The 27000-nt window shown below is 43.1% G+C and overlaps 1 protein-coding gene across 10 annotated transcripts in view; it reads left to right on the plus strand.

The window, feature by feature from the left end:
* The window catches only part of LOC110518032 (adhesion G protein-coupled receptor E5), a 135044-nt gene that overhangs the window by 60249 nt on the left and 47795 nt on the right, over positions 1–27000 (plus strand). For 7 of the 10 annotated variants that reach the window (XM_036948886.1, XM_036948890.1, XM_036948892.1 and 4 more), the window contains 3 exons: positions 458–589; positions 861–992; positions 1275–1406. In XM_036948886.1, coding sequence (XP_036804781.1) covers positions 458–589; positions 861–992; positions 1275–1406 — 396 coding nt within the window. The remainder of the gene's footprint in view (positions 1–457; positions 590–860; positions 993–1274; positions 1407–27000) is intronic. The other 3 variants (XM_036948889.1, XM_036948891.1, XM_036948893.1) reach the window with 3 other exon arrangements.

Consider the following 27000-nt stretch of genomic DNA (forward strand, 5'->3'; position numbering starts at 1 on the left):
ATATTATTCTATATGTAGGTGGGGAGGGGAGGATAATTATATTATTAATTGTGTAGGTGGGGAGGGGTGATTATGATATTCTCTCTCTCTCTCTCTCTCTCTCTCTCTCTCTCTCCCTCTCTCCCTCTCTCTCTCTCCCTCTCTCCCTCTCTCCCTCTCTCCTCTCCCTCTCTCCTCTCCCCTCCCTCTCTCCCTCTCTCTCTCTCTCTCTCTTCCTTTCCCCTCGCTCTCTCCCTCTTTCCTCTCCCCCTCTCTCTCTCTCTCTCTCCCCTCCCTCTCTTTCTCTCTCTCTCCCCTTCCTCTCTCTTCCCCTCCCTCTCTCTCTCTCTCTCTCTCTCTCTCTCGCTCTCCCTCTCTCTCTTTCCCCTCGCTCTCTCCCTCTCTCTTCCCCCCCCCTCTCTCTCTCTCTCCCTTCCCCCTCTCTCTTCCCTCCCCTCTCTCTCTCTTTCTCTCTTAGACATAGATGAGTGTAATGTAACTGCTGGTATCTGTGAAGGGGGAGGGACCTGTCAGAACCAGGAAGGAAGCTACATTTGCCTCTGTCTCCCTGGATACAGTAATTATGGCAACAAACAGGCTAGGTGCTCAGGTGAGGAAAGAATATGGTACCATGATGCACTGCTTCCAACGATATGGTACAGTGAGGTACGATAACATTGTCTGTCTTAATTACGTCTATATCTAACATAACATACATCTATCTATATCTATATCTATATCATAATCTCCCTCTCCCCCCCCCCCTCTCTCTCTCTCTCTCCTCTCCCCACCCCTCCCTCTCTCTCTCTCTCTCTCTCTCTCTCTCTCTCTCTCTCTCTCTCTCTCCCTCTCTCTCTCTCCCTCCCCTCTCTCTCTCTCAGACATAGATGAGTGTAATGCAACTGCTGGTATCTGTGGAGGGGGAGGGACCTGTCAGAACCAGCAAGGAAGCTACAGTTGCCTCTGTGTACCTGGATACAGTAATCATGGCAACAAACAGGCTAGGTGCTCAGGTGAGGAAAGAATCTGGTACCATGATGCACTGCTTCCAACGATATGGTACAGTGAGGTACGATAACTTTGTCTGTCTTAATTACGTCTATATTTAACATAACATACATCTACATCTATATCTAGCATAACATAACATTACCTAAATCTATATCTAACATAACATAACATACATCTCCCTCTCTCCCCCCTCTCTCTCTCTCTCCCCTCCCTCCCTCTCTCACTCTCTCTCTCTCCCCTCCCCCTCTCTCTCCCCTCCCCCTCTCTCTCTCTCTCTCTCTCAGACATAGATGAGTGTAATGTAACTGCTGGTGTTTGTGGAGAGGTAGGGACCTGTCAGAACCAGGAAGGAAGCTACAGTTGCCTATGTCTCCCTGGATACAGTAATTATGGCAACAAACAGGCTAGGTGCTCAGGTGAGGAAAGAATCTGGTACCATGATGCACTGCTTCCAACGATATGGTGCAGTGAGGTACGATTACTTTGTCTGTCTTAATTACGTCTTTATCTAACATAACATTACATACATATGTATCTAACATAAAATAACATATATATTTCTAACATAACATAACATAACATACATCTGTATCAAGCATAACATAACATAGCATACATATATATCTAACATAGCATTACATTACATACATCTATATCTAAGAGATCTATATCTAGGAGAGGTTAGGGAATCACTGGAGGAGATATTAGAGAATCACTGGAGGGGATTTTAGGGAATCACTGGAGGAGAGATTAGGGAATCACTGGAGGAGAGGTTAGGGAATCACTGGAGGAGAGATTAGGGAATCACTGGAGGAGAGGTTAGGGAATCACTGGAGGAAGGGTGAGTTATTTACTCTTGGAGAGGTGAGGGAATCACTGCTCTTTCAATATATTCCCTTCTCTCTTCAGACCTCGATGAGTGCCAAGATACACCTCAGGTTTGTGGCAGCAACGCCAGTTGCCTCAACACCATTGGGAGCTACTACTGCCAGTGTCAACCTGGGTTCAGATTCTCTCATCACACTGTGAAGGTCAGTCCACAAGAGGGCATCCTTGTGTGTGTGTTTTGTCTTGATTGATTGATTAATTGATAGACTGATTTAGTTGGAAACATCACTACATACTGTACATATGTATTTATGGGAAGACTTTATAGTCCATATAGACTAAGGCATTTGTGACTTTAAAGACTATTGAGACTATGGATTGTAAGGGACTAAAGATGCCTTAGTGACAATAGATACTACAGAGACTATAGGGACAATAGCTACTATGGCATCCACAGACACTAAAGCAGTGGTTCTTAACCTTGTTGGAGGTACTGAACCCCACCAGTTTCATATGCGCATTCACTGAACCAATCAAAACATAGGTATATATTTTACTGGTGCACAAAATGAACCGTGCATCAACATCACTGTAATCAAAGAAAAAAATCATCAAAACATGATTTTCACACAAAAACAAAATAATGAATATTTACTGCAAATCAGTGTGACTTCTGCTGTTGCCTTTCAGAGACCAGTTCAGAAATGTGCGGCTTCACCTTGGCAAGTGCCACTCTCATGTCATTTTCGCAACAAAGTCTGTTCCTTTCCTTCGTTTTTATGTCCAGCATCCTCGAAAAGGATTGCTCGCAAAGATATGTTGTAACAAACGGTATGAAAATCTCCAGAGTTTTCTTAGCAATAACAGGGTACGTTACCATTTGTTGACACCAAAACGTTGAAAGCGTTGTTGTTCTGAAGAGTTGCTGTTGAACCTGGCTCTGCTGAATTTCAATGATTTCATCGAGGTATTCATTATTGACATCTGTTGTCTCAACACTAAACGTGAATGGCTGTCTCACCCATGCTGGATATGACTCTCTTGTAGGGAAGTATCCGTCGAGAGACTTTGCAAGCTCATCTAAGTGCGTGGCATTTGCTTGCTTCAGTTCTGCGGGTAAAGAAATGTCTCCGATTCCAGATACATCTTCGATCTTACTTACACAGTCGTCCAGCAGGGGAAAGTTTGCGAAGTTTTCGTTCTCTGTTCGTCGTTTCCATAACCGTAGCTTTTTTTGAAAAGCCTTCAGGTTTTCCTCCGCTTCGATGATGTTGACTCCACCGCCCTGCATCTTTTGATTGAGATGATTGAGAGCTGCGAAGATATCAGCCATGTACGCTAAAATGACAATGACCTCAGAATTTTTGAAGCAATCTGCATGACAATGTTGGTGCTCTTGCAAAAACAGGGCTAATTCCACACGCACAGCAAAAACACGATTCAGCACCGGTCCCCGGGATAACCACCGAACGTTAGAATGGTACAGAAGTACCTCGAATTCAGAGCCCATTTCTTTACACAGCTCACTGAAGATGCGGTACCTCAGAGCACTAGTTCGCACATAGTTCACGCATTCCACTACAATTTTTAATGCTTCTGCCAGTTTCGGAGGCAAGGTTTTTGTTGCCAACGCATGCCTGTGCAGAATACAATGCGTAACCATGATGTGTGGTGCATCGGCTTTCACTAGCGCACCCAAACCAGACTTTCTTCCCAGCATGACTGGAGCTCCATCCGAACAAACTGCAGAAACCATATCCCACGAAAGATTGTTGTCTTTGAAGAAGTCATCCACAAGTTTCTTCACATCGGCTGCCTTAGTTGTTGTTGTAAGAGGCTTACAAAATAAAAAATCTGCCTTTATCACGTCGTCTTTCACATAGCGCACGAATACAGCAAGCTGGCTTAGATTGGAAACGTCTGTGTTCTCGTCGAGTTGAAGGCTGAATTTTGCCGGGCTTGAAATCAGATCTACAACTACTTGAACCAAGATGTCTTTGCTCATGTCCTCTATTCTGTCGCTGATGGTGTCATTTGAAAGAGGAATTTGGGATAACTTAACTTCAGCCTCTTTTCCCAGCATGATATTCGCCATCTTCAACACAGCTGGTTTTATGAGTGTTTCACCAATAGTTTGTGGTTTGCCCTGCTTTGCGATCAGGTAAGCAACTTTGTACGATGCTGTGAGGATCGGTTTGTTGATGGGTACAAAGCCGAGAACAGGCAGAGTAGCCTTTTCATCGAATCTGGCTCTCTTCACCTTGAATTCAGCGAGCGTTGTGTTCTTGTATTTTCCATCTCCATGCAGCTTAAGGAAGTGTTATCTTAGTTTTGCCGGTGCTAGACTAGAATTGCTCAACTTGGCATTGCAAATCATGCAGTTAGGACGCTGACTCCCATCACGTTCCGTTATACATGTGAATCCATATTGTACATATTGGTCCGACCACTTTCTTTTTTTACTCGACATAGTAAGTATGAAGGGATTCAAATATTAAGAAAGAAATCAAAAGACGTACCCTCACGACAGTCACAAGTCGACTACTGAGCGCACCAAATTCCCTGCAGCACAGATAGGCCAAGCGATGTAGCGTGATCACCTGCAGCCTATGATGGCCTAAGCGGGGCGTGATCATCACGAATCATATGAGTCGGATGTGTGTCTTGACCTCCGCCGAACCCCTGAGACTGACTCACCGAACCCCTGGGGTTCGATCGAACTCAGGTTAAGAACCACTGCACTAAAGCATTTATGTCTATATAGACTATTGAGACTATCGATACTGAGGGACTAAAGATACTAAAGAGACTATAGAGACTGTAGAGGAACCGCAGAAGAAGGTAACGACAAGAGAATGGATGAAGATGCATAAGGAGTAACCATGGTGATTACTGGGTGTGTTGGGGAATAGTACTAAGTGAATGTGGATGTGAGAGTTGAAATGACAGGTTAAGATGATTGACATTTGGATATTAAGAGATTAAAATGTGGATAATAACAGATTGATATTTGGAAAATAATTGGTAAGCTGAAGTATTGAATTTCAGATAATAAGAGACATTATTTGTACTGAGTGAATGAGAGCTTTCAGGGGACTATCCCCGGTGTGGAAGACGTGTGTATCTGAATGAAAACCCCAACCAGTTCTGTCCACTGGTTTGAAAGAGGTGTGTATGAATGAAAACCCCAACCAGTTCTGTCCACTGGTTTGAAAGAGGTGTGTGTCTGAATGAATGCCCCAACCAAATCTGTGAGCTGAGTTTTTAACATTATATAGGGATTCTGCATGATGTGAAGATATGAAAGGAGAGAGTACTATTACCAAATATACTGTATGAATATTATACTGAGGTACTAGAGATGTGATGATGTAACAATGTATGTAGAGTATAATGTGTTACTAGAGATGTGATGATGTAACAATGTATGTAGAGTATAATGTGTTACTAGAGATGTGATGATGTAACAATGTATGTAGAGTATAATGTGTTACTATAGATGTGATGATGTAACAATGTATGAATATTATACTGAGTTACTAGAGATGTGATGATGTAACAATGTATGTAGAGTATAATGTGTTACTAGAGATGTGATGATGTAACAATGCATGTAGAGTATAATGTGTTACTAGAGATGTGATGATGTAACAATGTATGTAGAGTATAATGTGTTACTATAGATGTGATGATGTAACAATGTATGAATATTATACTGAGTTACTAGAGATGTGATGATGTAACAATGTATGAATATTATACTGAGTTACTAGAGATGTGATGATGTAACAATGTATGAATATTATACTGAGTTACTAGAGATTTGTTAATGTAATATGTTATTAGTGACTTTCAGATAGCACTTTAATAATGTGGTGTCTTAGTATTTTTGAAGTGTTTTTGAATACAAGGTCACATGAGGAAAAGAGGAATTGAGACTCATCATATTAGAGGCTGTTGTTTGGGTTAAAGATAAGCTTCCTGTGGACAAATAGATAAGCTGCCAGTGAAAATGAACAGAACTCACTGAACTCAAACAGGCTGTAAGGGACATTTGGGACAGAAAGAGTAGACAGTACAAGTCAAAAGTTTGGACACGCCAACTCATTCAAGGGTTTTCTTTATTTTAACTATTTTTTACTATCAAATAACACATATGGAATCATGTAGTAACCAAAAAAGTGTACAACACATTTTAAATAATCTAATTAGCCACCCTTGCGTTGATGACAGCTTTGCACACTCTTGGCATTCTCTCAAACAGCTTCATGAGGTAGTCACCTGGAATGTATTTCAATTATCAGGTTTGTTTTGTTAAAGTCAAGTGCAGTCACAACAAACATCAAGCACTATGATGAAACTGTCTCTCATGAGGACTGCCACAGGAAAGGAAAACCCAGAGTTACCTCTGCTGCAGAGGATCAGTTCATTACAGTTAACTGTCTCTCATGAGGACTGCCACAGGAAAGGAAAACCCAGAGTTACCTCTGCTGCAGAGGATCAGTATTATAGTTACCAGCCTCAGCGATTGCAGCCCAAATAAATGCTTCACAGAGTTCACAAGTAACAGACACATCTCAGACACATCTCAACATCAACTGTTCAGAGGAGACTACATGAATCAGGCCTCCATGGTCACATTACTGCAAAGAAACCACTACTAAATGACTCCAATAATAAGAAGAGATTTGCTTGCACCAAGAAACACAAGAAATAGACATTAAACTGATGAAAATGTGTCCTTTGGTCTGATGAGTCCACATTTGATTTTTCTGGTTCCAACCGCCATGTCGTTGTGAGACACAGAGTAGGTGAATGGATGATCTCCGCATGTGTGATTCCCACCGTGAAGCATGGAGGAGGAGGTGTAATGGTGTGGGGGTGCTTTGCTAGTGACACGGTCTGTGATTTATTTAGAATTCAAGGCACACTTAACCAGCATGGCTACCACAGCATTCTGCAGCGATACGCCATCCAATCTGGTTTGCACTTAGTGGGACTATCATTTGTTTTTCAACAGGACAATGACCCAACACACATCCAGGTTGTGTAAGGGCTATTTGACCAAGAAGGAAAGTGACAGAGTGTTGCATCCGATGACCTATATTTTCATTTGTTTATTTTTTTTTTAGTTACTACATGATTCCATGTGTGTTATTTCATAGTTTTGATGTCTTCACTATTATTTTACAATGTAGAAAATAGTAAAAATAAAGAAAAACCCTTGAATGAGTAGGTGTGTCCAAACTTTGGACTGGTTCAAAATGATTAGATTACAATAAAGGAGCTCTGGAATTGTTTACTTTAGAAGGTGCCTATTCCGCTTAATGGGACATTGTATCATCTGAAGTGTCTGAAGTATGATTCTGTATACACATGGTTTTATCAAGACATCTTGCCCAAGATGCAATAAGCTCGATTAAGATGAAGACTTTTTTAGCACTAATTAAGATGTAGCATAGTGAAAACTAAGTATATGTTAATTTTCTTTCTTCCAGGACTGATGGAAATTCCAATATCAAGTTTTCTGATGAGTTTACCAATGATTTTGTCACGTCTGCTCCTGCTCCCCCTCTCTGACGCTCGAGGTTGACAGACGGCTCATCATTACTCACACCTCACCATCGTTACGCGCCCCAGCGCTTCATCGGACTCACCTGGACTCCATCACGTCATTGATTATCTACCCTATATCTGTCACCCCCTCCAGTTAATTTTCTGCGTCTGCATTGATGTTGTTTTGTTTCTCCTGTCCAGACGCTGTTCCTGTTTTTCATGTCTGTTAATCCATTAAATATTAATTCCCTGTACTTACTTCTCGTCTCCCAGCGTATGGCATCACAGAGCCATTACAGATTGTGTACATTTCCTTTTTAAAGACTTGCTGAGGCATTTATCAGTTAGTGACACTGTAGTAATATACAGTATAAATACACCTGGATCGGGCTGTTTTTTAATTGATTTTTATTGAACCTTAACCTGTTAGAGCTCTAGGGGCGCTATTTCATTTTTGGATAAAAAACGTTCCCGTTTTAAGCGCGATATTTTGTCACGAAAAGATGCTCGACTATGCATATTCTCTGAAAACACTCTGAAGTTTCAGAATCTGCAAAGATTTTGTCTGTAAGTGCCCCAGAACTCATTCTACAGGCGAAACCAAGATGATGCATCACCCAGGAATTAGCAGAATTTCTGAAGCTCTGTTTTCCATTCTCTCCTTATATGGCTGTGATTGCGCAACGAATGAGCCTACACTTTCTGTCGTTCGCCCAAGGTCTTAGCAGCATTGTGACGTATTTGTAGGCATATCATTGGAAGATTGACCATAAGAGACTACATTTTCCAAGTGTCCGCCTGGTGTCCTGCGTCGAATTCGGTGCGCAATTGCCAGCTGCTTCTACTTTACCATTTGATTCAGGGGAGAAAGCATGTGTCCAAGAACGATGTATCAATGAAGAGATATGTGAAAAACACCTTGATGATTGATTCTAAACAACGTTTGCCATGTTTTCAGTCGATATTATGGAGTTAATTTGGAAAAAAGTTCGCGTTTTGAGGACTGAATTTTCAGATTTTTTTTGGTAGCCAAATGTGATGTATAAAACGGAGCTATTTCTAATACACAAGGAATCTTTTTGGAAAAACTGAGCATCTGCTATCTAACTGAGAGTATCCTCATTGAAAACATCAGAAGTTCTTCAAAGGTAAATGATTTTATTTGAAGGCTTTTATGTTTTTGTTAATGTTGCGTGCTGGATGCTAACGCTAATGCTAACGCTAAATGCTAACGCGAAATGCTAACGCTAGCTAGCTACTTTTACACAAATGATTGTTTTCCTATGGTTGAGAAGCATATTTTGAAAATCTGAGATGACAGTGTTGTTTACAAAAGGCTAAGCTTGAGAGATGGCATATTTATTTCATTTCATTTGCGATTTTCATAAATAGTTAACGTTGTGTTATGCTAATGAGCTTGCTGATAGATTTACACAATCCTGGATACAGGGGTTTTTTCATAGCTAAACGTGACGCAGAAAACGGAGCGATTTGTCCTAAACAAATAATCTTTCAGGAAAAACTGAACATTTGCTATCTGAGAGTCTCCTCATTGAAAACATCTGAAGTTCTTCAAAGGTAAATGATTTTATTTGAATGCTTTTCTGTTTTTTTGTGTAAATGTTGCCAGCTGAATGCTAATGCTAAATGCTACGTTAGCCATCAATACTGTTACACAAATGCTTGTTTTGCAATGGTTGAGAAGCATATTTTGAAAATCTGAGATGACAGTGTTGTTAACAAAAGGCTAAGCTTGAGAGCTAGCATATTTATTTCATTTCATTTGCGATTTTCATGAATAGTTAACGTTGCGTTATGGTAATGAGCTTGAGTCTGTATTCACGATCCCGGATCCGGGATGGGGAGATCAGAAAGGTTCATTTAACTGGACAAGTCAGTTAATTAAAAACTAAATTTTATTTACCATGATTCCCTAGGAACAGTGGGTCAACTGCCTTGTTCAGAGGCAGAACAACATATATATTTTTCTTCCGGCTCCGGGGATTCAATCTAGGAACCATTCGGTTATTGGCCCAATGCTCTAACCACTAGGCTACTGCCGCCCCTTAGGATACCTATCTCCCTGCTGTTAACCTCTCTTGGGTAGGGGGCAGTATTTTCACCTCCGGATGAAAAGCGTGCCCAAAGTAAATTGCCTGTTACTCAGGCCCATAATTTAGGATATGTATATAATTAGTGGATTTGGATAGAAAACACTCTAAAGTTTCCAAAACTGTTAAAATAATATGCCTATGAGTATAACAGAACTGATATGGCAGGCGAAAACCTGAGAAAAATACATCTAGGAAGTGGAATTGTTTTCATGTCGCTGTTTTTCAACTCAATACCAATAGAGAATCCAATGGGTTAGGAATCCGATTGCAGTTCCAATGGCTTCCACTAGATGTCAACAGTCTTTAGACATTGTTTCAGGCTTTTATTTTGAAAAAAGATGTGTGAAAAGCAATTTTGGTCAGAGGACAGAGGAAGTTTGCAGACCTGATTTGACGCACTCTTTGTTATTTTTCCTTTCTATTGAAAACGGTATTGTCCGGTTAAAATTTTTATTGATTATAAATACAATTAACAACCTGAGGATTAATTATAAGTGTAACTGGGAGTCTGTGAGTGCAACCATATGAAGATCATCAAAGGTAAGTGATTAATTTTATCGCTATTTCTGACTCCTCGACTTGGCTGGTAATGATTGTATGTTTTTTTTTTACATGGGGCGCTATCCTCAGATAATTCCATGGTATGCTTTCGCCGTAAAGCCTTTTTGAAATTTGACACAGCGGCTGGATTAACAAGAAGTTAATCTTTAAGGAAGATCCCTCATTAATTGTTTGTACAAATGTTGCATAAAGGGAAATTGTCCTGTTAATCCAACCACGGTGTCAGATTTATAAAATGCCTAATCACCCTCACCAGAAAGGCTAGAGACATTGGGTGAGATTTAAATGTAAGATGTAAACACCGATAATTAGGTAGAAGATTATAAATTAAACCAGATTGGTCACATACACGTTTTATCAATAGTTCAGACCATGAGGAGGAGAGAGAGAGAGAGAGAGAGAGAGAGAGAGAGAGAGAGAGAGAGAGAGAGAGAGAGAGAGTGCTGCCCCTGAATGAGGGAAACCTGTCTCCAGTCCATATTACTATATCTTGAATTACCTTATGGGATACAATTATTTCCTTATGGAGTTATCAAGGTATGTCATTTGATTGTGTTTGTTTTTCTGATTTGTTTATTTTTTACTTAACCGGCAGTGTTGTTGTTGTTTTGGACGAATAAAACACGATGTGAGTCATGTGTCAAAAGGGAAGAAGTGTCTTGTGGTTGTTGTTCTTGGTTGTTGTTTGAATTGTGGTTTTTGTTTTGTTTGTTGTATGATGTTTTGTTTGTTTTGTTTTTGTCTTGCTTAAAAAAAAAATCTCTCCAGATTGGAGATGCTATATGGTCGGGATTTCTCCCTAAGGGTTAGCCCTCTACCAAATCTGACCCTGTAACGCTGCAGTGAGGTCGTCAATGTTACAGGGGGAGTATAAGCCAATTTGATAAAATGGTTTTAACAGTGTGTTGTTATTCTATTTGACATTTCTATTAAGAATATTGGTGGTAATAATTTGTCATACAGTAAATAGTTTGTCTGGTTTCAGGCTTTTCATTTTGAAAAACGACGTTTTAAAGCCATTTGAACAATTATAACAATTTTAACAATAGTTATCACAGCGTAATACAAGGAGGGAAAGTGAGGGAAAATGTTGCTGTCTGAAGAGGTAGCATTTAATTGTACACAGCATCTCCTCTCACTCTATCTTGGTTCGTGAAAGGTGACTGTGACCTCCTCCTCAGACCAATTGACAGTACGCCCAGAACATTGTTCTGGGAATCAAAATGAGTATCTCAATTTCAAGGTCCCAGATTTGAGAGAAGAAACCTTGTTAGTTATCAGTCAGTCAGTCACTTGCAGGAACCAACGTTGATGATGAATAATGAATCATGTAAATCATGCTTATATGAATTGTTTGGACAGCCGTATATTAGAGAACTAACGGGACTGCCCCGGCAGAGCTCCTGACTGATGTGTACTATGCATGAAGTTTGTTAGAACCTCTCCAGCTTGCTGATAATAAAGAATGATTCATTTAAGTTTGACTTTGAGTCTCTGGTGGTAATTTCCATGACACCGCAAATAATTTTATGTTGTCACATCAGCACAGCAACGGTTGTAATGGATACCTTGTTTGGTTTGTGCAAGTGCGATTGATAGGTGACACCGGCATGTTTGTGTGTCCGTGTGTTTGTGTTTGTGTGTCTGTGTGTGTGGCAAGGGCTCAGCATGCTTTGTGTGTGTCCACTACAGATGAGGATGAGTGTGTGTATTTGTGCATCTGTGTGTGTGGAAGCGCGCGCGTGTGTGTGTGTGTGTGTGTGCGTGTGTGTGTGTGTGTGTGTGTGTGTGTGTGTGTGTGTGTGTGTGAGTGTGTGTGTGTGTGTGTGTGATGCGAGGATCTCAGCTTAGCTTGTGTGTGTGTGTGTGTGTGTGTGTGTGTGTGTGTGTCCACTACAGATGAGGATGAGTGTGTGTGGGTTCCTTCGGTGCGCAGCCCTCTAGGCATGTGCACAAACACACCTGGTCAATACACCTGTCTGTCAGGGCTTAGTAACAACCGAACAACACTGCGCCCGGCACAAATGAGACGGCTGAGGCCATGCTAGCCCTGACCCCTGAACCTGCCTGACCTCTGACCCCTGACCTCTAACCCCATGACCCCTATCTTTTGGCTACATTCCAATCCAGACGTCTGCCTGAACTCACAGCTGTACCCATCACTTCATATAGCAGCAATCTGATGCCTGACTGAGCTGTAAGTCCAGAACAGACTATGGGAGGCGCACAGTACTACATAGAGCCATGACTAAATGGAACTCTATTCCACAGTTCTACATAGAGCCATGACTACATGGAACTCTATTCCACAGTACTACATAGAGCCATGACTACATGGAACTCTATTCCACAGAACTACATAGAGCCATGACTAAATGGAACTCTATTCCACAGTACTACATAGAGCCATGACTAAATGGAACTCTATTCCACAGTTCTACATAGAGCCATGACTACATGGAACTCTATTCCACAGTTCTACATAGAGTCATGACTACATGGAACTCTATTCCACAGTTCTACATAGAGCCATGACTACATGGAACTCTATTCCACAGTTCTACATAGAGCCATGACTACATGGAACTCTATTCCACATCAAGTAACTCACGCCAACAGTACAGTTTGATTAAACAAGAAATACACCTTAAGGAACAGCAGTGACTGTGAAGCAACACAAACATGGACAAATGCATATAAACACAAGATAACATACACAGTATACACTCATGTACACATGGATTGTGTGTTGTAGATAAGTGGTAGAAGAGTAGAGGCCTGAGGGCACACACTTATTATGTTGTGAAATCTGTTATCAATGTATTGTAATGTTTTTAAAACTGCCTTCATTTTGCTGGAAGAGGAAGAGTAGCTGCTGCCTTGACAGGAACTAATGGGGATCCAGAATAAATACAACTACAGCTACGTAGCACACAGCCATTGGTTGAAGCAATGCAATGACTGCATTGTAGTCGGACTGGAACGTGACCCCGTACCCTAAACCAGTTTGAACTATGACCCCAACACATCGTCTTGCATGCGGCAGAACTAAGACTCGGGGTGCGTCCCAATAATCCCTCCTCTCTCGTGAAGTGTACACTTGTTCACTTTCCTTCACTGATCTCACACTAGCATGGCTCCACCAATCCAATGCTTTTAGTTTTGAAGTAGTGAATGAGTGTACACTTCAGAGGAAAGGAGGGAGCAGTGTCCTCATGAGTGGAATGTTTCTTAATGTTTTTTATAATTTTTAATGTAAAAAATCCAGTGTTTCTATTTTAAACGTTGTTGTTATATTACACTCTAATGTGATATAAAGTGTAGTATTGGAATGAAACTGACATGGTACATGTGTCTTCTATTTAGACAGTCAAATAGCGATGGATCTCTCAGAGAAAACGATGCAGAGGAAATATATGACATTTTAAGTGCGGCCCTCCGGACCAGGTTGAAGATCAAATGCGGCCCACTTGGCAAAATGAGTGTGACCCCCCTGATCTAGACTGTTAGATAGGTCACTACCCTTACTGATCTCAATGCTACTTCCTCAAACAGAGGTTACTGTTGTGCCACTGCAAACCGCCTCATAAGGACAGGTCTAGGTTCAGTTTGACTGTGTAAGCCTGGATAATGATGATCAGTAAGGGACTATGTAAACTGATAGTAGGGACTTTCCTCTATTGCCGTAGATACCGTTATTCCACCGGCAGCTTCCTCTTTGTAGTGCTGAGGCCCAAATGACACCCTATTCCCTGTATAGTGCACTACATTAGACCAGGGCCCATAGTGCACTGTGTAATAGGTTGTCATTTGGGATGCATGCTAGGATGGTTACCATGGTAACATTTTTAGCACTGGTGTGCTGTGGGTTTCTGGGTGTTTTAATCTCCACCTCAACTTCCTCTCTGTCAACATGTCTTCATTTGTAACTTAGTTAGTTGGTATCTGACGGTAAACCATGTCAACAACTTGTATCTACTGTGTACATGATAAGGATGTGACAGTTTTCATTTGTGTGTTGTGTTGGTGTGGTGTGTTGTGGTGTGTTGTGGTGTGTGTTTTGTGTTGGTGTGTGTAGTGTTGTTGTGTTGCGGTGTGTTGCAGTGTGTTGTGGTGTGTGTTGTGTTGCGGTGTGTAGTGTTGTTGTGTTGCGGTGTGTAGTGTTGTTGTGTTGCGGTGTGTAGTGTTGTTGTGGTGTGTAGTGTTGTTGTGTTGCGGTGTGTAGTGTTGTTGTGTTGCGGTGTGTAGTGTTGTTGTGTTGTGTTGTGTTGTGTTGTTGTGTTGCGGTGTGTAGTGTTGTTGTGTTATGGTGTGTAGTGTTGTTGTGTTGCGGTGTGTAGTGTTGTTGTGTTGCGGTGTGTAGTGTTGTTGTGTTGTGGTGTGTAGTGTTGTTGTGTTGGTGTGTAGTGTTGTTGTGTTGGTGTGTAGTGTTGTTGTGTTGTGGTGTGTAGTGTTGTTGTGTTGGTGTGTAGTGTTGTTGTATCATGGTGTGTAGTGTTGTTATATCGTGGTGTGTAGTGTTGTTATATCGTGGTGTGTAGTGTTGTTGTATCATGGTGTGTAGTGTTGTTATATCGTGGTGTGTAGTGTTGTTGTATCATGGTGTGTAGTGTTGTTGTATCATGGTGTGTTGTGTTTGTATTTATTAAGGATTAGTTCCAGCCAAGGCAGCAAATCAAATCAAATCAATCAAATCAAATTTTATTTGTCACATACACATGGTTAGCAGATGTTAATGCGAGTGTAGCGAAATGCTTGTGCTTCTAGTTCCGACAATGCAGTAATAACAAGTAATCTAACTAACAATTCCAAAACTACTGTCTTGTACACAGTGTAAGGGGATAAAGAATATGTACATAAGGATATATGAATGAGTGATGGTACAGAGCAGCATAGGCAAGATACAGTAGATGGTATCGAGTACAGTATATACATATGAGATGAGTATGTAAACAAAGTGGCATAGTTAAAGTGGCTAGTGATACATGTATTACATAAGGATACAGTCGATGATATAGAGTACAGTATATACGTATGCATATGAGATGAATAATGTAGGGTAAGTAACATTATATAAGGTAGCATTGTTTAAAGTGGCTAGTGATATATTTACATCATTTCCCATCAATTCCCATTATTAAAGTGGCTGGAGTTGAGTCAGTGTCAGTGTGTTGGCAGCAGCCACTCAATGTTAGTGGTGGCTGTTTAACAGTCTGATGGCCTTGAGATAGAAGCTGTTTTTCAGTCTCTCGGTCCCAGCTTTTATGCACCTGTACTGACCTCGCCTTCTGGATGATAGCGGGGTGAACAGGCAGTGGCTCGGGTGGTTGATGTCCTTGATGATCTTTATGGCCTTCCTGTGACATCGGGTGGTGTAGGTGTCCTCTAGGGCAGGTAGTTTGCCCCCGGTGATGCGTTGTGCAGACCTCACTACCCTCTGGAGAGCCTTACGGTTGAGGGTGGAGCAGTTGCCGTACCAGGCGGTGATACAGCCCGCCAGGATGCTCTCGATTGTGCATCTGTAGAAGTTTGTGAGTGCTTTTGGTGACAAGACAAATTTCTTCAGCCTCCTGAGTTTGAAGAGGCGCTGCCGCGCCTTCTTCACAATGCTGTCTGTGTGAGTGGACCAATTCAGTTTGTCTGTGATGTGTATGCCGAGGAACTTAAAACTTGCTACCCTCTCCACTACTGTTCCATCGATGTGGATAGGGGGGTGTTCCCTCTGCTGTTTCCTGAAGTCCACAATCATCTCCTTAGTTTTGATGACGTTGAGTGTGAGGTTATTTTCCTGACACCACACTCCGAGGGCCCTCACCTCCTCCCTGTAGGCCGTCTCGTCGTTGTTGGTAATCAAGCCTACCACTGTTGTGTCGTCCGCAAACTTGATGATTGAGTTGGAGGCGTGCGTGGCCACGCAGTCGTGGGTGAACAAGGAGTACAGGAGAGGGCTCAGAACGCACCCTTGTGGGGCCCCAGTGTTGAGGATCAGCGGGGAGGAGATGTTGTTGCCTACCCTCACCACCTGGGGGCGGTCCGTCAGGAAGTCCAGTAGCCAGTTGCACAGGGCGGAGTCGAGACCCAGGGTCTCGAGCTTGATGACAAGCTATGGGTACTATGGTGTTGAATGCCGAGCTGTAGTCGATAAACAGCATTCTCACATAGGTATTCCTCTTGTCCAGATGGGTTAGGGCAGTGTGCAGTGTGGTTGAGATTGCATCGTCTGTGGACCTATTTGGGCGGTAAGCAAATTGGAGTGGGTCTAGGGTGTCAGGTAGGGTGGATTTGATATGGTCCTTGACTAGTCTCTCAAAGCACTTCATGATGACGGAAGTGAGTGCTACGGGGCGGTAGTCATTTAGCTCAGTTACCTTAGCTTTTTTGGGAACAGGAACAATGGTGGCCCTCTTGAAGCATGTGGGAACAGCAGACTGGTATAGGGATTGATTGAATATGTCCGTAAACACACCGGCCAGCTGGTCTGCGCATGCTCTGAGGGCGCGGCTGGGGATGCCGTCTGGGCCAGCAGCCTTGCGAGGGTTAACACGTTTAAATGTGTTTAAATGTCTTACTCACCTCGGCTGCAGTGAAGGAGAGACCACATGTTTTTGTTGCAGGCCGTGTCAGTGGCACTGTATTGTCCTCAAAGCGGGCAAAAAAGTTCTTTAGTCTGCCTGGGAGCAGGACATCCTGGTCCGTGACTGGGCTGGATTTCTTCCTGTAGTCCGCGATTGACTGTAGACCCTGCCACATGCCTCTTGTGTCTGAGCCGTTGAATTGAGATTCTACTTTGTCTCTGTACTGACGCTTAGCTTGTTTGATAGCCTTGCGGAGGGAATAGCTGCACTGTTTGTATTCGGTCATGTTACCATACACCTTGCCCTGATTAAAAGCAGTGGTTCGCGCTTTCAGTTTCACGTGAATGCTGCCATCAATCCACGGTTTCTGGTTAGGGAATGTTTTAATCGTTGCTATGGGAACGACATCTTCAACGCACGTTCTAATGAACTCGCACACCGAATCAGCGTATTCGTCAATGTTGTTGTCTGACGCAATACGAAACATATCCCAGTCCACGTGATGGAAGCAGTCTTGGAGTGTGGAGTCAGCTTGGTCGGACCAGCGTTGGACAGACCTCAGCGTGGGAGCCTCTTGTTTTAGTTTCTGTCTGTAGGCAGGGATCAACAAAATGGAGTCGTGGTCAGCTTTTCCGAAAGGAGGGCGGGGCAGGGCCTTATATGCGTCGCGGAAGTTAGAGTAACAATGATCCAAGGTCTTTCCACCCCTGGTTGCGCAATCGATATGCTGATAAAATTTAGGGAGTCTTGTTTTCAGATTAGCCTTGTTAAAATAGCCATAAGGCATACGCCCCCGCCCCTCTTCTTACCCGAAAGATGTTTGTTTCTGTCTGCGCGATGCGTGGAGAAACCCGTTGGCTGCACCGCCTCGGATAGCAGCTACTCTTCGGATAGCAGCTACTCTTCCTGGGGTCCAGCAACATTAAAGCAGTTTAAAACATTACAAAACATTCACAACAGATTTCACAACACACCAAGTGTGTGTCCTCAGACCCCTACTCCACTACCACATGTCTACAACACACTAAGTGTGTGTCCTCAGACCCCTACTCCACTACCACATGTCTACAACACACTAAGTGTGTGTCCTCAGACCCCTACTCCACTACCACATGTCTACAACACACTAAGTGTGTGTCCTCAGACCCCTACTCCACTACCACATGTCTACAACACACTAAGTGTGTGTCCTCAGACCCCTACTCCACTACCACATGTCTACAACACACTAAGTGTGTGTCCTCAGACCCCTACTCCACTACCACATGTCTACAACACAAAATTAATGTGTACTTGTGTGTATAGTGTGTATGTTATTGTGTGTGTATGCGTGTCTGTGTGTATGTTTGTGTTGCTTCACAGTCCCTGCTGTTCCATAAGGTGTAATTGTATCTGTTTTTTAAATCAAATGTGACTGCTTACATCAGTTTCTTGATGTGGAATAGAGTTCCATGTAGTCATGGCTCTATGTAGTACTGTGGAATAGAGTTCCATGTAGTCATGGCTCTATGTAGTACTGTGGAATGGAGTTCCATGTAGTCATGGCTCTATGTAGTACTGTGGAATAGAGTTCCATGTAGTCATGGCTCTATGTAGTACTGTGGAATAGAGTTCCATTTAGTCATGGCTCTATGTAGAACTGTGGAATAGAGTTCCATTTAGTCATGGCTCTATGTAGTACTGTGGAATAGAGTTCCATTTAGTCATGGCTCTATGTAGTACTGTGGAATAGAGTTCCATGTAGTCATGGCTCTATGTAGTACTGTGCGTCACCCATAGTCTGTGAAATAGAAAGAGTGAGAGAAGGAGAGAGAGATGGAGAGAGTGATAAGGTGAGAGCAGAGAGGGGTAGTGTAGAGAGAGTGAGAGAGAGTGAGAGATAGAGAGAGAGAGAGAGAGAGAGAGAGAGAGAGAGAGAGAGAGAGAGAGAGAGAGAGGGGAAGGATAGAGAGAGAGAGAGAGAGAGAGAGAGAGAGAGAGAGAGTGAGAGAGAGAGAGAGAGAGGAAGGATAGAGAGAGAGAGATAAGGTGAAAAACAGAGTGAGGTGGAAGGAGAGAAGAAGAGGTGACACAGAAAAAGAGAACAAGGAGAGAGAGAGAGAGATAAGGTGAAAAACAGAGTGAGGTGGAAGGAGAGAAGAAGAGGTGACACAGAAAAAGAGAACAAGGAGAGAGAGAGATAAGGTGAAAAACAGAGTGAGGTGGAAGGAGAGAAGAAGAGGTGACACAGAAAAAGAGAACAAGGAGAGAGAGAGAGAGATAAGGGTGAAACAGAGAGAAAGGGGGAAGAGTGTGAACAAGAGAGAGAAGAGGCGTTCTCTAACAGAAAGAGGTAGAGGAGAGGAGAGCAAAATAGTTGTTTTCTATCTCCGTGTGGCTCACACTGAGAGTTGTCTCACCAAAAGAGAGGGAATATTGTATTTATTTTTATTCTGTTCATGTTATCACCACTGATCATACAGAATAAACACCTTGTTAAACTGGGGTTTTCTTCAATCTGAACTCAACAGTAAAACAGATTTCATCTCAGACTGATTCTTCTTGTGGGACTAGTTTTATTAGGATCCTACTAGTTGTCTGGTGTGGATATACTACCAGTCTGTCTCTGAGATGGGGTCCAGAACTATTCTACTTGTTCTGGGTGAGTCTAACCTTGTATATCTTTGGAACTTGACTATCTGTGTTTGTGTGTGTGTGTGTTTTTGTGTGTATGTGTGTGTGTTTTTGTGTTTGTGCGTATGTGTGTGTGTGTGTGTATGTGTGTGTGTGTGTGTGTGTGTGTGTGTGTGTGTGTGTGTGTGTGTGTGCGTGTGCGTGTGTGTGTGTTTTTGTGCGTATGTGTGTGTGTTTTTGTGTTTGTGCGTATGTGTGTGTGTGTGTGTATGTGTGTGTGTGTGTGTGTGTGTGTGTGTGTGTGTGTGTGTATATTTCTTTCTTTCTTTCTTTCTTTCTTTCTTTCTCTCTCTCTCTCCTTCCAATGGGCTTGGTTTCAGAAGCTATTCAGAGAAGTCAACCTAAGAGTGAGAGAGAGAGAACTGAGCAGTGAATGAGTAAACCTAATTTCCATGTCAAGAATAAGAGCGAGAACTAGGGAGAGACAAGAGACAAAAATACACACTTCCCAGAAGATGTGGAGAGAAAGAAAGGGGAAGGAGAGGAAGGGAACAGAGAGGGGGGAGTGTGAAACAGAGAGAAAGGGGTGCACTCTAACAGAAAGAGGAAGAGAGAGCAGAGAGGGGAGAGCAAAACTGAGGTTGCTGACACTGTGAGATAATATTTATTTTCTCACCACTTATCATATGGAATATAAACCTTGTGGGATTTTGTGCGTGTGTGTGTGTGTGTGTATGTTGAAATGAAAAGCTGAAATGTCTTGAGTCAATAAGTACTCAACCCCTTTGTTATGTCAAGCCTAAATAAGTTCAGGACTAAGAATGTGCTTAACAAGTCACATAATAATTTGGAAGGACTCGTTATGTGTTCAGTGATAGTGATATCTATACATGTTACATGGACTCTCTGTGTTCAGTGATAGTGATATCTATACATGTTACATGGACTCTCTGTGTTCAGTGATAGTGATATCTAAACATGTTACATGGACTCTCTGTGTTCAGTGATAGTGATATCTATACATGTTACATGGACTCTCTGTGTTCAGTGATAGTGATATCTATACATGTTACATGGACTCTCTGTGTTCAGTGATAGTGATATCTATACATGTTACATGGACTCTCTGTGTTCAGTGATAGTGATATCTATACATGTTACATGGACTCTCTGTGTTCAGTGATAGTGATATCTATACATGTTACATGGACTCTCTGTGTTCAGTGATAGTGATATCTATACATGTTACATGGACTCTCTGTGTTCAGTGATAGTGATATCTATACATGTTACATGGACTCTCTGTGTTCAGTGATAGTGATATCTATACATGTTACATGGACTCTCTGTGTTCAGTGATAGTGATATCTATACATGTTACATGGACTCTCTGTATTCAGTGATAGTGATATCTATACATGTTACATGGACTCTCTGTATTCAGTGATATATATACATTATCATGATGATGTGGCCGAGACACTTTTCTTCTTCAAGTCCAATATCTTGACAACTTTACTGCTGAAATGCAAAACATAATGAAACAAAAACAAAAATATGTTTTTTGAGTGATATTCCCATTTACGTTTTGTAATCTAGTTATAATATCTCTGTCTTCTCTACTATTCTTCAGTTTAGTAACCTAGTTATAATATCTCTGTCTTCTCTACTATACTTCAGTTTAATAACCTAGTTATAATATCTCTGTCTTCTCTCCTATACTTCAGTTTAGTAACCTAGTTATAATATATCTGTCTTCTCTACTATACTTCAGTTTAGTAACCTAGTTATAATATCTCTGTCTTCTCTACTATACTTCAGTTTAGTAACCTAGTTATAATATCTCTGTCTTCTCTACTATACTTCAGTTTAGTAACCTAGTTATAATATCTCTGTCTTCTCTCCTATACCTCAGTTTAGTAACCTATTTATAATATCTCTGTCTTCTCTACTATACTTCAGTTTAGTAACCTAGTTATAATATCTCTGTCTTCACTCCTATACCTCAGTTTAGTAACCTAGTTATAATATCTCTGTCTTCTCTACTATACTTCAGTTTAGTAATCTAGCTAAAGTTGCAATGTGGAGAATAAGTATTTTCTAGTGATTATACCCATATTTTTATAATGCACTAGCCTCTGGAACAGAGTGCCATTTCGGATGAACAAATTGTAAATAATAATAATAATAATAATTGCATCCCAACGAGGTCCAGAGTGTGGTGTTGACAGGGATGGGAATGATGCTAACCCGAGGCTGGGCTAGTAGGAAACTGGTTGAATAACTCTCTCTGTCTCTCTGTCTCTCTGTCTCTCTGTTTCTCTGTCTCTCTGTCTCTCTGTCTCTCTGTCTCTCTGTCTCTCTGTCTCTCCTCACAGGTCTTCATTTCACTCTTCTGGGGAACCTAAAGGCCAAAGGTTGTGACCCTGGCTTCGAAGCCAAAGAGAGTCAACAATGTGTTGATGTAGATGAGTGTAAAGAGTTGGACAGTACCTCACCCTGTGGAAGTAAAGCTGCATGTTACAACACATATGGAAGCTTCTACTGTCAGTGTCTACCTGGGTTCATATCCACAACGACTTTCAACTTTACTGCTCACACTGGAGCGTGTAACGGTGAGCATTCAAGTGTGTGTGTGTGTGTGTGTCTGAGTGTGTGTGTGTGTGTGTGTGTGTGTGTGTGTGTGTGTGTGTGTGTGTGTGTGTGTGTGTCTGAGTGTGTGTGTGTGTGTGTGTATGTGTGTGTGTGTGTGTGTGTGAATATTACATGTCAAGAGTACGAACCATTACTTGTTCAGAGTTCTCTTATCTGTGCAGTACTGAGAGTTTGTAGACCATGTTAATGATCATCAACTTTGTGGGGGGATGATAATGATATTATTCTATGTGTAGGTGGGGAGGGGTGGATAATGATATTATTCTATGTGTAGGTGGGGAGGGGAGGGGGGATAATGATATTATTCTATTGGTAGGTTGGGAGGGGGGATAATGATATTATTATATGTGTAGGGTGAGATGGGTGGATAATGATATTATTATATGTGTAGGTGGAGAGGGGGGTGGATAATTATATTATTATATGTGTAGGTGGGGAGGGGGGTGGATAATGATATTATTCTATGTGTAGGGTGAGATGGGTGGATAATGATATTATTATATGTGTAGGTGTGGAGGGGGGATAATGATATTATTCTATGTGTAGGTGGGGAGGGGGGATAATGATATTATTCTATGTGTAGGTGGGGAGGGGCCTGATAATGATATTATTCTATGTGTAGGTGGGGAGGGGGGATAATGATATTATTATATGTGTAGGTGTGGAGGGGGGATAATGATATTATTATATGTGTAGGTGTGGAGGGGGGATAATGATATTATTCTATGTGTAGGTGGGGAGGGGGGATAATGATATTATTCTATGTGTAGGTGGGGAGGGGCCTGATAATGATATTATTCTATGTGTAGGGTGAGATGGGTGGATAATGATATTATTATATGTGTAGGTGGGGAGGGGGGTGGATAATTATATTATTATATGTGTAGGTGGGGAGGGGTGGATAATGATATTATTCTATGTGTAGGTGGGGAGGGGGGTGGATAATGATATTATTCTATGTGTAGGTGGGGAGGGGTGGATAATGATATTATTCTATGTGTAGGTGGGGAGGGGTGATAATGATATTATTCTATGTGTAGGTGGGGAGGGGTGATAATGATATTATTCTATGTGTAGGTGGGGAGGGGGGTGGATAATTATATTATTATATGTGTAGGTGGGGAGGGGGGTGGATAATTATATTATTATATGTGTAGGTGGGGAGGGGGGTGGATAATTATATTATTATATGTGTAGGTGGGGAGGGCTGGATAATGATATTATTATATGTGTAGGTGGGGAGGGGGGTGGATAATGATATTATTCTATTTGTAGGTGGGGAGGGGGGAGGGGGGATAATGATATTATTCTATGTGTAGGTGGGGAGGGAGGATAATGATATTATTCTATGTGTAGGTGGGGAGGGGGGTGGATAATGATATTATTCTATGTGTAGGTGGGGAGGGGGGTGGATAATGATATTATTCTATGTGTAGGTGGGGAGGGGGGTGGATAATGATATTATTATATGTGTAGGTGGGGAGGGGGGTGGATAATGATATTATTCTATGTGTAGGTGGAGAGGGGGGTGGATAATGATATTATTCTATGTGTAGGTGGGGAGGGGGGTGGATAATGATATTATTCTATGTGTAGGTGGGGAGGGGGGTGGATAATGATATTATTCTATGTGTAGTTGGGGAGGGGGGTGGATAATGATATTATTCTCTAAAAATTGTTTCATTGTGATTATATGTATTTATGTATCAGAAACAGCAACAGCGCGTGTGAGGCTCGGGTCTCAGTTTAGCTTGTTTTTGCAATATCTTCTCTGTTCTGTGCCATATTTGTGGAGCAGTGATTCCCCAACCTCTCCTCTAGTACCCCCAGACAGTCCTCTGCCCTGATGTACCACATCACCACAGCTGATTCAAATGGTAACCTGATCATCAAGCCTCTCATTCCTTATTTCAGCTGCTTTAGTTCTGAAATACATCAAATACATGGACTGTATTGAGTCACTGGAGGAGAGGTTAGGGAATCACTGGAGGAGAGGTTATGGAATCACTGGAGGAGAGATTAGGGAATCACTAGAGGAGAGGTTAGGGAATCACTGGAGGAAAGGTTAGGGAATCACTGGAGGAGAGATTAGGGAATCACTAGAGGAGAGGTTAGGGAATCACTGGAGGAAAGGTTAGGGAATCACTGGAGGAGAGATTAGGGAATCACTAGAGGAGAGGTTAGGGAATCACTGGAGGAAAGGTTAGGGAATCACTGGAGGAGAGATTAGGGAATCACTAGAGGAGAGGTTAGGGAATCACTGGAGGAAAGGTTAGGGAATCACTGGAGGAGAGATTAGGGAATCACTGGAGGAGAGGTTAGGGAATCACTGGAGGAAAGGTTAGGGAATCACTGGAGGAGAGATTAGGGAATCACTAGAGGAGAGATTAGGGAATCACTGGAGGAGAGATTAGGGAATCACTGGAGGAGAGATTTGGGAATCACTGGAGGAGAGGTTAGGGAATCACTGGAGGAGGGGTTAGGGAGTCACTGGAGGAGGGGTTAGGGAGTCACTGGAGGAGAGGTTAGGGAATCACTGGAGGAGGGGTTAGGGAATCACTGGAGGAGAGGTTAGGGTATCACTGGAGGAGAGGTTAGGGAATCACTGGAGGAGAGGTTAGTGAGTCACAGCTCTATCACCATATGTCCTCATCTCTTCAGATCTCAATGAGTGCCAGAAGTCACCACAGGTTTGTGGCAGCAACGCCACTTGCCTCAACACCATCGGGAGCTACCACTGCCAGTGTCAACCTGGGTTCAGATCCACAACGCCTGTCAACTATACTGCTCTCACTGGGGAGTGTAAGGGTGAGTATTCAAGTGTGTGTGTAATGACTTTCCTCCTCTTCGTCTGAGGAGGAGTAAGGATCGGACCAAAACGCAGCGTGGTAAGTGTCCATATTGATTTATTCAAAACCACACAACTGAACACTGGAACAAAATAATAAAAGTGAAATTTACAAAACCGAAACAGTACCGTTTGGCCCAAATACTCACACGGAAACAAACACCCACAAACAAAAACAACCAGGCTACCTAAGTATGATTCTCAATCAGAGACAACTAACGACACCTGCCTCTGATTGAGAACCATACTAGGCCGAACACAAAAACCAACATAGAAAAGCAAACATAGACTGCCCACCCCAACGCCCTGACCATACTAAAACAAAAAATAAAACAACAGAACTATGGTCAGAACGTGACAGTACCCCCCCCCCCCCCAAAGGTGCGGACTCCGGCCGCAAAATCTGAACCTATAGGGGAGGGTCTGGGTGGGCGTCTGTCCGCGGTGGCGGCTCTGGCGCGGGACGTAGACCCCACTTCACCACAGTTTTTGTCCGCCTCCTCAACCACCCCCGTGGCCTCTTACGAGCGGCGACCCTCGCCGCCGACCTCCGACTGGGGACCCTAGCCATGGGTCCCGAATGGACGGGAGATTCCGGCAGCTCCGGAGTGAAGAACTGCTCCGGCAGCTCCTGGCTGACTGACGGCTCTGGCAGCTCCTGGCTGACTGACGGCTCTGGCAGCTCCTGGCTGGCTGACGGCTCTGGCAGCTCCTGGCTGACTGATGGCTCTGGCAGCTCCTGGCTGGCTGACGGCTCTGGCAGCTCCTGGCTGGCTGACGGCTCTGGATGCTCCTGGCTGGCTGACGGCTCTGGCAGTTCCTGGCTGGCTGACAGCTCTGGCGGCTCCTGGCTGGCCGGCAGCTCTGGCTGCTCCTGGCTGACCGGCGGCTCTGGCGGCTCAGGACAGACTGGCGGCTCTGGCGGCTAAGGACAGACTGTCGGCTCTGGTGGCTCAGGACAGACGGGAGACTCTGGCAGCTCAGGACAGACGGGAGACTCTTGGGGCTCAGGACAGACGGGAGACTCTGGTGGCTCAGGACAGACGGGAGTTTCTGGCGGCTCAGGACAGACGGGAGTTTCTGGCGGCTCAGGACAGACGGGTGACTCTGGCAGCGCTCAGGAGTGAAGGACGGCTCAGATAGCTCCTGGCTGACTGACGACTCTGGCAGCTCCTGGCTGACGGAGAGACAGCCTGGTGCTGGGTGCTGCCACCGGTGGGCTGGTGCGTGGAGGTGGCACCGGATAGACCGGACCGTGCAGGCGCACTGGAGCTCTTGAGCACCGAGCCTGCCCAACCTTACTTGGTTGAATGCTCCCTGTAGCCAGGCCAGTGCGGCGACGTGGAATAGCCCGCATTGGGCTGTGCTGGCGAACCGGGGACACCATGCGTAAGGCTGGTGCCATGTACGCCGACCCGAGGAGACGCACTGGAGACCAGATGCGTAGAGCCGGCTTCATGGCACCTGGCTCGATGCCCACTCTCGCCTGGCCAATACGAGGAGCTGGAATATACCGCACCGGGCTTGTAATTGAGACCATGTTTGTGTGTGTTTGTGTGATGTGAGAGTCTCAGCTTAGCGTGTGTGTGTGTGTGTGTGTGTGTGTGTGTGTGTGTGTGTGTGTGTGTGTGTGTGTGTGTGTGTGTGTGTGTGTGTGTGTGTGTGTGTGTGTGTGTGTGTGTGTTTGTGTGTGTGTGTGTGTGTGTGTGAAGAGAATTATATTCTCAATGTTCATAAACTGAACTTCAATTCAACTAAGAATTTGTAAGGTGGTTCTTGTTGAAATGAAACAGACAGAGGCCAGTCTACAATAATACATATATATATATATATATATATATATATATATATATATATATATATATATATATATATATATATATAATGTTTATTTACGAGAGCTCTGTCCATCCTTACATGTACATTGGTTTATATACCTCTAATTTCGTCATAACTGTCCCTCCTCCTCTAAGACAATGACAATATAGTTCACAAGTCTTCTCCTACTCATACATTGCCTTCCACCTGTTATACAGTCTACTAGAGAGCCGGAGCCGGAGCCGTCAACTGTGACCCCAACGCATCGTCCTACCTTGCATGCGGCAGAACTAAGACTCTGGGTGCATCCCAATAATTTCTCCTTTCTCCTTTCTCGTGAAGTGTGCACTTGTTCACTTTCCTTCACTGAACTCACACTAAGATGCCTCCACCAATCCAATGCTTTTAGTTTTGAAGTAGTGTACACTTCAGAAGGAAGGAC

Source organism: Oncorhynchus mykiss, chromosome 17, assembly GCF_013265735.2.
Source record: "Oncorhynchus mykiss isolate Arlee chromosome 17, USDA_OmykA_1.1, whole genome shotgun sequence".
In the NCBI taxonomy this organism is placed as follows: domain Eukaryota; kingdom Metazoa; phylum Chordata; class Actinopteri; order Salmoniformes; family Salmonidae; genus Oncorhynchus; species Oncorhynchus mykiss.